Raw genomic sequence first — 14770 nt, 5'->3', positions numbered from 1 at the left:
CCATTACGACGACGACCCAAAATGTTTTAATTTTTATTGAAGTTTCGATACTTTGTGGACTATGGTCTCGATCGAAACTTGACACACGCTGCACGTATTATAATATAGTATAATAAATATAATTAAAATATAATACGCATCACATTTGTACTTACACGACACACACATACACACATACACACACATAGATACACGCCACACTCACAATAACACACAAACACACTTGCAGCGCACCTAGGTAAATTATTGTAAGAAGTAATAACTACATATATATATATATATATACGATACAACTTGTGACACACATAATAATGTAAAGCGCGCGTAACGTGGACAAGTGCGTGTTGTCAATACAATATTATTATTATATTGTCGCGAAAACTGGGAAACGGTAGAACCGTTGACCTATACCATGGCGTTCGTTATGGAGTCTCTGCTCGTTTTTCGTTTTGTCCGGGCGTGTTCGCGGCCGCCGACACCGGACCGGTTACCCCGAAGGTGGGGCGGTTACCCCCCCCCACCCCACCCGACGACGATCGCTCGCCCGGAGGAAGGGGCCGCCTAGACAGCGGCGGCCGGTACCTCTGGCTCGTGTGTGCGCGGCGTGTGAGCGCGCCCCGCGAGTGTGTGCACGTTCGCGCGTCTACGCTGCTGTAATAGACGTACGCGACGCTCTCGCGACCACTGGTTACAATATCATTCCGCGGCTAACATTATATTATATACGTGTGCGCCGCGTCTCACGTCAGTCCGTCTGACGTAGCGTCCTCTGCTCAGCCATCGCGGTCTCAGCGAACCGTGTGTGCGGCCCGCGCGTGTGTGTTGTCTGTGCGTGTGCGCCGCGTGTGTCTGTGTGTGTGTGAGTGTGTGTGTGCGCAGTGCGCGGGCCCCGCGAGCGTGTGCGTGTGTGCGTGAGCGCGCGCCGCGTATAAAATTGCGGACACCGCGGGTCAGTGTGCGCCGGTGCGTGTCAATCATATTCGCAAATCGCGCGTATTATTTCGTTTTCGTTTTGGTTTTTTTTATTTTTTTTATTTAAATCGTTTTCATTTTTTTTTCACCGATCTCTTCGATCATTTTTCTTTTTTGTTCATTATTATTTTCGTTTCAAATATCCTTCCGGCGCATTTGACATTATTCTACATACTTATATCATCTGATCTACCCACCACACGATATCATTCTATTTGTCAAAAAGTAAAACATACAACATGCATAATTACATGATAAAATAATATTGTAATTGTTTAATAGTCATAACATCGTTATCGTGGTCGACAATGCGTCTGTTGCGACACAATATTATAATATTGTATTTTAGTTCGATGACGGACATACCTTGTGATTTGTGAATAAATCGCCACCCGCTGGACCCGAACTAAAGGTTCGTAATCTCATTTGTGGAGGGTACACGTCATTATAATAAATGTATACGTGAATAATATATTATAATATATATATATATTTATGATATATATCTAATAATATATAGCCTATAGGTATACGTATACTTGCACCGTGTGCATGCACACGCTAACAATAATAATATAATATCGATCTACACACGACACACGTTGACCTTTCAACGGTATCAGATATTAAATTTTTGTTCTGTATAAAAAAAAAAGAAAAATAAAAAAATAATAATAATAAATTAAAAATTAATTTCCCTTGACACAAAACCGTGATCAATGGTGACAAAAAGATTCGATGGTCAGACTTAGATTATTATTCATTTAAATTATCGTAATGTTCTTGAATTCACGTCCGAATGCAGAATATCTTGTAGAATATAGAATGTCTAATTAAAAAATTAAATCGTTAAGTTAAATTAAAGTACTTAGGTATCGTTCCGGTTAACTAATTTTTATACACATTTCGTTTCATCTATTTTATAGTTCTAAAGACGAAATTATCCGTTCATTTAGCTTCATTTAGCATTAAAGTTTCATTAAAAATAATAGCGTAAAATATACATTTATTTTTAATTACATTTCTGTGAAATTATTATTTTTATAAGTTTATTATAATGTATTACCTCTATTTTACACATCTTGTGTATAACGCATACCGCATAATATTATATGTCTCCTATATAGGTAGATATTTACTTAAAATTTAAAATATCAATAATTATTAATTAAACATAACGTACTTATTTAATTTTTACAAAACTTTTGAAGTATTAACTATTATATAATTATACGATAAGAATAAATTAAATATAAACTATTTACTAACTTATTTAAATGTAATTCAAAACTATTATTAATATTTTTAAAACAAAAAATGAACTCAAATGTCATGCAACAATAATTTATTTTCAAGGTGGTTTAGCACTAATATAATACAGAGTATATTAATATATATATATATATATCTTATATTGCAGTTATTAATAATCACGAACACATTTAAAGTTAAAACTATGTGATGTATATTACAGACCATAAATAAATTCGAATTAAACTTAATTTTAGTTTTTAAACATTTTTTTTATTTTATTTTAAGGCTAATTATTTTGGTATTATATTAATTTCACAAGTAATACGTCGTATGAACTATTGTTTCATAAAAATTCAAAACTCAAATAACTCGTCTTGATACGCTGTGATTAAGTACATTGAAACTTTCAAGTAAATTAAATGATGCTGATAATAAAATATATTTGTCTTTATATCACATATTATTATTACTTGTAAGTTGTAGACCATTCATTTAAAATTTCTTTCACCTTTCACATTTCTGAATAGGTACACAAACATACATCTATTCACGATTTCAAAGAAAATATCTGAATATAGACATATTATACATAATACATATATTATACATGTATATACTGAAAGAATAATCGATCAGATCAAGGTCTATACATAATAAATAATAACAACAATTATAGTAGTAGTTATAGTATCGTTGCAATAGTAGAAGCGTTGTAAACTGCGTGTAGTAGATAATATGCTACACGTATGTAGTAATAAATAGTATTAAATGGCGGGCAAAGAACGTTTGGACCAGTTGGAAAAAAATCATACCGAAAAATTACGAACTATTTAATACAAATATAATAAAAAAATAAAATATAATAAAAAAATAAAATATAAAATAATAATAAAATATTATTGTTAAACAGATCGTGTTAGTGCAGTAACTATTAATTATACTATATTTGTTCGAATTCGACTTTTATGTATTTCAATATTCTAAAAAATATTCTACTTTGGAATATGAATTAAAAATGTATTTTGATATCAAAAAAAAAAATAAAATAAAATAAAAAACAATAGCAATAACAATAAGTTGTAAAAAAACAATAACATCAAATATTATTTAAAAATAATATTATAAAAAAATAAGACTTTGAAATAATGAGATACTATTATATTATAGGTAAAAATATCACAATGTATGCACTGTTCTCTAAAGACTAAAACATGTTTTCTCTTGTTTCATTTTGTTTTTTAAAATATATTTGGGGCACTTTTCATATATCGCTCCCCTCTCCTCCAGAAATCTCACCATACCCAATTTTAGTACATCGATGTTAACTATACAGTAGCACAACAATGCTTCAAATATTTTACGATATAATATAGGTATGGTATAAAATATACTATATATTTGAAAAGTGGCGTTATTATACATATAACTATTTCATATGGTGAGGGGTAAGGTATTTAGATCTTTAAAAGTTTGAAAAAAATTAAACTAAATTCTCATCTATATGTGAAAAATAGCTAAGCTAACCTAACCTAACGGAGCGATCGGATCTCTTACAGTTATGTTGTATATGTATAATACAATAATACAGACCGATGATAATGCATAAATAATTTTTAATATTAATCATATACTGAACGATTATTTTAGAATTTTATCGAGGTTTTCTCCGATTTTTTAAATTTAAACAATATCTCAAATTAAGCGCAGTAAGTCTACATTAAATAACAATTAAATACATTTTAAATAACGGTTTAGTAAAACAAATTGTCCCCGAAAATGAACCTATGAATAGCGTATAATACTCGTAGGTGACTAAATTGTATCTTACTGGTTTGTGAGCACACACCCAGTACATAATCCTCTAATGATTGAATGGAGCATGCACAGAAATTCGTCAGCCCGGAATTGATAAGAAAACTTTTTGAAGACTCGTTCCATTAAAATGTTTTCACGCACAGTACATACCACTAAACTATATTTAACGCACTCTCGGACGGCGAAGAAGATCGAAAACCGTCGTGAATACGGGGAAACGGATACGGAGAAGACAGGCGGTTGTTGTTTTAAGATTAATTATCAACGGAAAATATCTTGGTTACCACTTACTTATTCATCTCACCAATAATCTCAACGACGAGCTTACCACGGTTGCCAATGACGTACGGACGTTATAAAATCTCGCCATGAGTAAAATTCGATAACGGATAAAAAAAAATAAACACTAGACGAATTTGTTTTTCAACTTGATGTGCTTAGATAATTTATAACTTTGCTAAACAAATTGACATATTATTATTTCAAAACGTGCGAATAGTGTTATAAACTTTTAAGTGAAGTTACATAACATATACCTACAAACTTGTTGACATTATGACAAGATCGTACCTGAACTTCTTGAACTGAATGCGAGTTTTTCTCATATGCAGTCAAGTCTAATATTTAATAATCAATCCATAGTTAAAATAATTAAGTATTCAGACGAAAATATTTGTATAAGTACTTCACGAAATGTTATTATTTATTTCAAGTATAAATCGTACTGTATTTGGACGATTAAAATTAATTTGTATATTATATTATTATAGTACTCGTTTATACCAATAGTATGGTTAAAATATTTGATTTTTTTCATATTGAAGTTAATATACGTTTAAGTAGGAAAGATATAAGTCGAACATTTTCTACGCAGTAATTTCTAACGTTGTAATAATATTATAATGTGTACCTATTATGTATTACATAAAATAAAGCCAAACCTTGATAAGTGTATCATAGTTTATGTAAAAATATGATTGATTTCTTTACGTATGTATACCTACGACCACCGATCGATCAGAGCCGATCAAAGATTCTACTGATATTATTCGATTGAGATGACCACAAACAATCCATATCGTAAAATACGCACTGGAAATATAATATATGAAATTACAACGTGTTATTCGTGATAATAATTTACATAACACAATGATTACCGTCTACACATTATAGTCATTATATATATAATATATATAATATAGATATTATATGAGTGCTGTGGTGGAATGAAAATCAACACATTTTTGTGCGCCGGAGCTTGTGGAATTTTTCTAATACTATCAGTTTTGTTTATACCACTGCAGGAAGTAAACCAATAAGGAACTTCATCAAGGTTCTTTCCTATTTAGAATTGCTACTGCGGTGTGTGTATGGGAAACGTATTATGTATACGCTGCGCACGCGAATGCATTTTCAGCGAAACAATAAGACATTATTATATACGTACGTATGGTGGCGTGTCATAAATTTGATCGTGTGCGTTACATTTTAGTGAAAGGTTCCATTAAGTATCCGTACAGATTACTGCAGAGGTCAATAAGTTCTACGATTAGGTTACACTTAACAAAACAAAAATATTAAAATATATTATATAATATTTACGCGTCCACGTAGCTGCAGATGCTGCTACACTTTTTCAAATTTTCTAATATCGTTATATTGTCATAATAATACGTATACACTATACAGTTTCCTCATAATTTGCAGTGTGACATTGCTGATTCCTGTATTGTATGAATGAGCTACGAGGTTCAAAAACCTCAGCGGCATCGACTGACTGACTGCGCCTATTATGTACATATAGGCTGTGGCACAACATTGGCAAAGCCCATGAGGACCGGTTCTCCGGTGTCGGCGGTGATCAGGTGCCTAACCCGATGTTTTGCAACAACGAAACCGATCGATAGACGACGTATAGAATAGATCGATGGCAGTGCTTAATAAAGGCTTAATAATCGGTGGCCGTGTATTAAAATTGTCGATGACGTGGCTATATCATATTATACTGCTACACTATACCGGCGGCAGCGGCTGCAGTATTACAGCTGACGGCCTCAGGCTTTCTATCTATACTGCAGACTGTAAGAAAACGCGTAACAATTCAGAAATTGTGAGAGAACGGTTTTTTAAATTTTTTTTTTGGCACACCCAAGTATCAACTTGTTGCTATATACTGTTGCAGAATTTAGTTTCCTTCCCATCAAATAGTATCGCAGTCACATGTGTGATATAACCATATTATATTGATATATATTTTTTGTCTTTTATATATAATATATTTCTTTAACTCTAGATATAATAGGGATATAATTACTAATCAAATTAATAATTATATGAATATTTAATATGTTATTTATGTTTACATATATAATATAAAAAAAAAACAGGTAAAACGTCTAAAATTAAAAAGAGTGTAAAAATAAAATAAATCTTGTACATTGGATAATGTCTCATTTAATGTTAAGTTATAAAAATGTAATACATTTTTTTTCGAATAGTGTTATTTCATAATATTATATCGTTGTTTAATCCATTTGAAAATATGAGTTTATTAATTTAGAATTTTAATTTCATTCTACTCAAAAAAAAGATAATTTATAATATCATGGATAGGACTGACATTAAATTGAGTCCCAAATATTGAATTAAGTCCCATTATACCCAAATATTTTTGAGTATAATAATAATAATGTTTTTAAAATAATAATAATTATATTGTGATATAATAATGTTTTTAAAATAATAATAACGATTATGTGTAATATAATAATTTTAATAATTAAACAGTAGCTGGTAAAAAATTAAATGATACAAATTTTAAAAAGTCAAATCTCCAAATTTGCTTATTTATATATTTGTTTGTAATCTCCCGTAAAAATGTTTCTCCTTATGGTCTTTTTGCTTTGCTTCTTAATTGTATATTTTTATCAGAGTGTATTCCCAAAAGAGTGTCCTAAAAATATTTGGATGTCCCGAATGAAAAAAAAGCATTTAATTTTGAGCGAATTTCACTGTGTAGGTAGTTATGACATTTTATTTATACGGACTCAATTCAAACACATAAAAGTAGCATATATTCAGTTTAATACCACTGCATGGATAGTATAATACTTAGGTAATGCGATAAAATATTTCACAACAAAAATTATAATTAAGTTAAATATTGACTTAACCTTTTTGAAACATGTTCAAGATTTCTAATTTCTAATCAATTTTATTATAACAGCGTACCTACAAGATATTTAACTCCGTTGTATTATGTAAGATTTCTGTATAAGTTGTATTTAATTAGATATTGCTTATGAAAATGGCCTTTACATAAAATGTGTCACAATAAAAATATATTATTAACCATTGGCTAACTGTTACAATACATTTTTAATAATTTGGAGAAAATATTTAATTAAAAAAATTATTATATTTTAATTTATTACTAGGTAATTGAATTTTTAATAATAATAGTAGGTTATAATATTTATTTATTTAGCAGAATTGAGGCTTATAGAATGGATTTCGTGTATCGTTATAGCATTGCATCGCTAATCATTAAGGATAAAGTCCTTGTTTTGATAAACGAGTTTTTAAAAGATAATAATAATAATAAAATTTATAATAAATAAAAAATATACATGTTATAATTTAAAGTATTGATAACATTTTTTTTTTACAAAATTAGTTCACTGTAATAACTTTATTAGCAACTTAAAAATTACCAATTTTTGACAATTTTTTATTTGAGGAAGATGATTTTGTATAATCTTAATCCAGTTATTAGATAAATTTTATAATATTTTTAGGTGTTTATTTAAGGAAATATTAGTTTTCAGATCTCGTATTATGGTCATGAATGGCTGACTATGTCAAGTTATTTATTGCTGAATAATATAATTTTTTTTACGTATATCAGTTTCAATTCTGAGTATAATTGTTTACTGGAAAAAAGTCTAGGTTTACGAAAGATAATCATATATTTCACTTATTGTTTTTGATTTCATAATTTATATACATGTCGAAAATTATTATTATTTTAGACAGGGGACTAATATTTATGTTTGTACTTCAAAAATTTAATTTATCAATTAGAATTAAAATACTCCTTAACGCGGATGATTTATTTATTTTTTTTTAAAACAAGTAAAACAAATATTAAATAAATTTAATTATATTTTACTAACGGAAAAATAAATATAATGCATTAAAAACTTCATAAATAAATAAAAATATCATAACCCAATTTTAGTAAAGACTAATTAGGGTTATAATAAAATATATATTCAGAGCTTTTTTATATACTACATAGTAATAGTATTTGCGTATCAACAGGATGTATTCATTTAACTTGTAATGAATAGACAACTTATATATCACAACCATAAAAGGCTACTGTAATATACTACCTGTATGTTTTTTTTTCAATAACAGTGTTGTGTTTAATATAGTGAAAATATACATATTGGTACAATATGTCTGCAAGCGTCTAATTAACTTTCGCAAGCAAATTGAAAACCCATCTGAACACTAATGGTCTAGATTACATAAATATTATTTTATACGATAGTGCAAATTATACACCGGAAGCATGATTTAGTTTATTATGTGTTTCCTTATAGCCGGTTATGTATTTGGTGTCAGTCCAAATTTTGTGAAATAATATCCATTATGAATATACCGTTGACTAATTTTAAATATTAAAATGTTTTTAAAAAGAATACAGTATAGTCTTGTAATTTAAGAAATAATATATTATACTGAGTAGTTAAATCATAGGTTATTAGTTATTTCCAAAAGTATTAATATTTATTTAATTTTTTTTTACTACAAGAATGAAATAGTCGTTTTATAGAGTGTTTTACATTTACACTATTTATTTGTAGAATTTAGATGTACATAATAATGAAAACAAAATAAAAAATATTAATTAAATATTATTTAATATTTTTAATATTCAATTATACTAGTATATGTTCATAAATAGTATATATTTTTTAAATTTAATTATTTAAAAAAACAAAATTTTTTGTTGAAATGAATACAGAAAATTAATTATATATACCTAATACAAATATGAATTGTACCTAAATAATGTTTATATTTATTTTATTAATTGATATTATTAATCAGAGAGAAATATAAATATGCGTTATCATTTTTCAGATTAATAAATCTACCAGTAAAATGTTTAAAGATTTAAAATTATTTTACGAAATATATGTATAAGAAAAATTATAAATACAATATAATATTATATAGTATATACAATACTTACACAACGTTTCAATTTATTAAAATACATTTTTAGTTATTATATTAGTGTAAATGTTATCAATTGACACTGTTTAATAATAGCTAAAAGGATTATTAATTTAAAAAAAAATATTATTGTTAATTTTAAATACCTAAATATTAGTAGCGAAAAATAAAAAATATTTACATTGATAACTTTGAAATTATAAAATCAAATAAAAGCTATAGGTATAATCCATAAAATGATTTATATCAAAACGTATAACGTTTAAGTCATAAGATAATTGAAATGAAAATCTCGAACAGGCAATGGTCGCTAGTGTATGTTAATGAAATTGGAAATTTCTATTAAGTGTTTAATAATAATATAACTATATGAAAATGATTGTGGTTGTGTATATATATATTATAATATAGTATACTATAAATTGTATAGTCTATTAGTGCCATATAGTAAAATATACCTATATTCAAGAACCGGAAACTCTGAATATCATTTGAAGAGTTTTTAAGCAAAGCGTATTGAACGACTGCGATGTAATTCATCAATAAACAACAGTATAATAGGTCACGCCATCTTATAATAATACATATTATATCAATACGACAATACGTTTTACACTCTGAATAGGTAACAGTGTAAAATTATTCCGAAATAATTTACGATAAACTTTATAATATGTATTAGGTATATAAAATAATTATTACAATTTTATTATTACTGCGAAGCAGTTGAATAAGAAATTGTTATTTTTGCAATATCGATAATTTTGTTTTACGACAAACCGAATCGCACAAATCTGTGTCCCCCACAATTATTGTATTTTCTGTGTCAATTAAAATACATCGACGATCGTGTAGCATACAATATACATCATATTAAATCGAACCGTTACAACGTTATGGCTCTAATGAGGTCTGCACAGTCATTGTGATCAATCCGTGGGATCCTATAGCGCGCATAGTAATTATCGTTTTATTTTCGCAATGTTCTTTCGTAGGTGGAAACTTGAGTTCGGTAAACAAGAAAAAAGAAAGTACCTACTACGTCCCCCCCTCTCGCGCCCGAAAATGATGATTTTCAATTTTCAATTGGACCCGTAACTGATTATTATACGCGCTGCACAATTTTATAGTCGTATATTTGTGCATAGGTGCAATTATTATCGGCTATTTATTTGTGCATACACACGCACACTTTGCCGTCAACAGGTATAGGTACTCAATACTCATAGACGTTTTGAACATTCACTAATAAATTGTCTCTAATATATCATATGTACAATAATAATTTGAGTGAAATATGATACTATATTATAATAACGATAAACGCACAATCGACAATAACAGCTAATTAACCCTCGAACACTTAATTTTTGTCACATAAACACCGATAAGAATGTGTGTATATGTGTGTGTACAGTGTATAGGCTGAGCTGTGTATCATACTATTAATTGAAAACGAAGTGTTATTAGAAACATGTCTATACCATGTGGAAATTTGTGTATTTAATACTATAGTAAACGTCTATGATAAAATAAACGACATTATTATCACATTAGAGTGTGTTTATCGAGTAAAGTAAAACTGTGTACAAATAATCACACTTTTTTTTCTTGAGATTAGGGATTAGGATTTACAATATTATTATTCCTTTAGTCATGTGCGTGTATTCATCCGCTAACCACGTGTGTTTTTATGTGTTCTAGATTACATAGATGATTTCGTGGATTATTAAATATTCGAGACTTTCGCATGGAGAACGGGCAACTGAAATTTTTAATATCCTGTGGATTTGAGGACGTCATAGTCGTAGATTACGCATTATATAAATCATACAATTAGGGAGAGAACGTCATGCTTAACTGCACCGATGCCGAGTGCACGTTGCACCACCACCATATTCACGTGGATCCTATACAGCATCATCTACAAGATGACCGGCAACACCATGAACATTCTTCAGGTAAAAATTTTGATTAATCAATCGATAATAAATAATAAATATAATATTAGCAACACAATAGTGTTAGTTTCAAGATTTTGGCGCGTATAAAAGGAACATTAATTTTTAGCTTTAATTAAATTAGAAAAATTGCAAGCGTATTACCGTCAAAAAAACTCGTAGCTATAGATATAATGGAAACCATAATGAAATTATTATTTTTTAATTACCAATGCGTTAAGTCATCGAGTTGATTTTAATTAATGGTTATATTTTGAATTACTTTTGGACTTCTCAGCTTTTAATTTAATATGCATCATCAGTTATTACTATTACTGTATATACTTGAGTATGATGGATAGCCCACACGCTCTAATAGGTAGGTATTCAAATTGTAGAATTTAATTGTTGTGCACGATCTTATATTATCATTTTAAGTATCGTAGGATGCATAAACTGTTATTCATTGATGTATTGCAGCACTATCAAGATTGCTGTTTATAGCATTCATTCAATTAAGTCTATTAAATAAAGTAATTTAATCTATTAAGTTAAAAATTAATTTTTTTAATAGTAATTTTTTTTTCTCATTCATTTTATTTTATTATATAATAATTACTGGTACTTAAAGATAACCTATTTAATATAATCATTTATAAGTTTATAACATCAATAATAACGAAGGAATTTACTTTGTTTATTAATTAACTTAATTTCTTGGGTTTTATTTAGTTATTTAACAAATTCAATATATAGAAATATTATGATATATTTTATTAACTATATAAAGTATATATTGTAAAATTTAAAATAAAGCATTATATATGTAATTTAATGCAGTAACTATTGGATAATTCAAAATAGAGTTTATTAAATAAATAAAAGGAACTATTTATTTTACAAATCCATATTAAATTAAATCTTTATCATTTTGTATCAATAAAATATAATAAATCGTATTAGTATGCAGCTTTTTTAAATAGTCAATGGACTAGGTTAAAATTTATAATGAATTTGATATTTTGTTACAATTTATTAAACTTATGTATAATATAGTAATAAACTAATAAATAACAATATAATTTTAAATACATATCTAGTATCTACTAAATATTTTTTTAATAAAAAAAAAATGAATTACAATGTACTAGAAAACACACATCAAATCATACTTTGCTTATATACGTTATTACTTATTAGTTATTACAAACGAATCATAAATATTATAAATACGTCAGCAAAAAAAATTTCTCAAACAATATGATTGTTGTTAGGAGAATGTCAACCACAAATTGTAATGCGTATTATATAATAAATAATATCGAAGGTGATTTCAAACAATTTATTTAACTCATAATGTCAGTAAGAAAAATAAATAGTTTAAAAATGTTAGTATCATCAACTATATATTAATTAATTTACAGTATAGTACAGCAATAAATTATTATATTTTAAATTTTAAATTATTTAATGCAAAATATTGATATGATGATAAATTTAAGTAATTATATGTTTTATTTGTTTTTAAATTAATTGTTATTTTTACTGTCCACAAGATCTAGATGTACTAATGTAGCAATGTAATTTAGGACTCATTTTTTATACATATATTGAAAATATTTTGTTTGGTATTAGTAATCACATGATCTAGTAAAATAATTTCGTTACTTTGCTATACTTGGCGTAGTAATGTTAGTAGGTTGAAGTATTTCCTCCATTTCTGAGGATCATTAAACAGCGCAAGAAAATTATAAATGAAAAGTTACGACTGATTTTTCATGTAAAATGTTGCACGCATTAGTTAGCGATCAGATTTATTCTTGGTACAGGCTAAGGCATTATAAATACATATTATATTATACTTACATATGTAGTACCTAATAAAAAACAATTACATATTATAAGGTGCGTTACGGGTCAGATTAACGCAGGGCACAAACGAAAAAAATAAAGTTGTGGTAATGCTTAAATGAGTGTAGGATAGTACCCCAGGCGCCGTGGGTAAATGGCCTCAGCAACAGTGATCTGGTATGGAAGCGCCTGCGGGCGCCAGCGCGTCTCCGAAAGGCACTTTCACTGTTCCCCACGACTCCCCGTCCTTGAATGCCACTTCTTGGTCTGCAAAGTTTACTCCTTCCACCGTGTTTTCGGCCCCTCTGTTTAAGTATCGTTAAGATGACCATGAACGACATACTGTGTAGGTAATTCATATATTACTGCCATTATATTTCTCAACAGCTGAAAAAGCTCTTCAGTATAAATATTTCAAACGCACGCTGTGCTCGAAAATGTCAGATTATGAAATTATTAATTCAAACTGTATGCTAACAATGTGTACAGACATTGATTGTTGTACCATGTATATATAATGTTATGTGCGTAGACGTCGTTGGTTGAACATATACAATTTTCGTGTTTACGGATAGGTACACAACTAAACATAAAACACGCTCCGAAGTGTTCAGTCGTTTTCAAATGTTGTATAGAGAACACGGAAATTCCATCATTCTATAAGGGATGACCATATCATAAAAAAAATTAAAACGTTATTGAATATATAGGTGGATGTGAGCTTATAGCAGTACCTATATACGCTGATGTTTCAAAAAATTTTAAAAACCTTGACCGTTAAGGTGTTGATGTGGTTTATGAAATACTTAAAACAAATTTCGTCTAATCAAAAAACTCATAACTAAAACTAGAATTACATTTCATTCCTCAAATTTAGAAACTATAGAAATACTACAAACTAGAATTGATATAATTTATTAACACTGTATAGAAATTTCACTATCATTTTAAAACCCCGTGTATGATAATGATTTCTTTTATAATTTTTAAAATAAATTGTGTGATTTAATATTTATATATACCTTATTATCTATTATCTTCAAAATCCTAATTTGGAACGTTTTATAATAAATTCTTCTTACAATTAAATCTAAAATACTAATTTTATGTAAATGTATGTAATTGTATTTTGTAAATTTCTATCTATTACGCTGAGTAAATAATATTATAAGTACCTCAGACATACATATAATGAAAATCATTTATCAACTTATGACATAGGTTATAGGTATGATGATAGGATATATTATATGTATTTGGTTTGGCTACCTTCCCGAAATCGCCTACACCGGATATTCTTATCACCTTGTCCGTCTACTCAATAATGCAACGATCATAAATAAATATCATTAAATTGATTGTTCTTGTTCAGTTTTGCCAAAATATATCTACATTTCAAATGATTGATGGATATTTACATTTATTTTCAATAAACGTGTTATTTTCAAGACATCACTTCCTTCTGCTTATATAACTGTGTGGTCAATATTTATTACTAATATTATCATATTAATAAATATCCACTTCTATAATTTAAAATGACTTTAACTACAGTTCGCATAATGTAGTTAACAGACCGACCATAAACTACCTACTGTTATTATTATTATTATACAATAATAATAAACATATACGATACTACTCATAATACTAAACTGTTACACATTACACATGCCATATATATG

General features: G+C 28.0%; 1 protein-coding gene across 2 annotated transcripts in view; it reads left to right on the top strand.

Annotated features, from left to right (window-relative positions):
• Window positions 1–681: 681 nt before the first annotated feature.
• The window catches only part of LOC113554639, a 120550-nt gene continuing 106461 nt past the window's right edge, over window positions 682–14770 (top strand). The window contains exons 1-3 of one of the 2 annotated variants that reach the window (XM_026958565.1): window positions 683–1197; window positions 1255–1384; window positions 10999–11255. In XM_026958565.1, coding sequence (XP_026814366.1) covers window positions 11147–11255 — 109 coding nt within the window. In that variant the 5' untranslated portion in view covers window positions 683–1197; window positions 1255–1384; window positions 10999–11146. Of the gene's footprint in view, window positions 1198–1254; window positions 1385–10998; window positions 11256–14770 lie in introns of both variants that reach the window. The other variant, XM_026958566.1, reaches the window with a different exon arrangement.

This window comes from Rhopalosiphum maidis, chromosome 2 (genome assembly GCF_003676215.2).
Source record: "Rhopalosiphum maidis isolate BTI-1 chromosome 2, ASM367621v3, whole genome shotgun sequence".
Taxonomy (NCBI): Eukaryota; Metazoa; Arthropoda; class Insecta; order Hemiptera; family Aphididae; genus Rhopalosiphum; species Rhopalosiphum maidis.
This window is presented reverse-complemented; position numbering and strand designations above follow the sequence as displayed.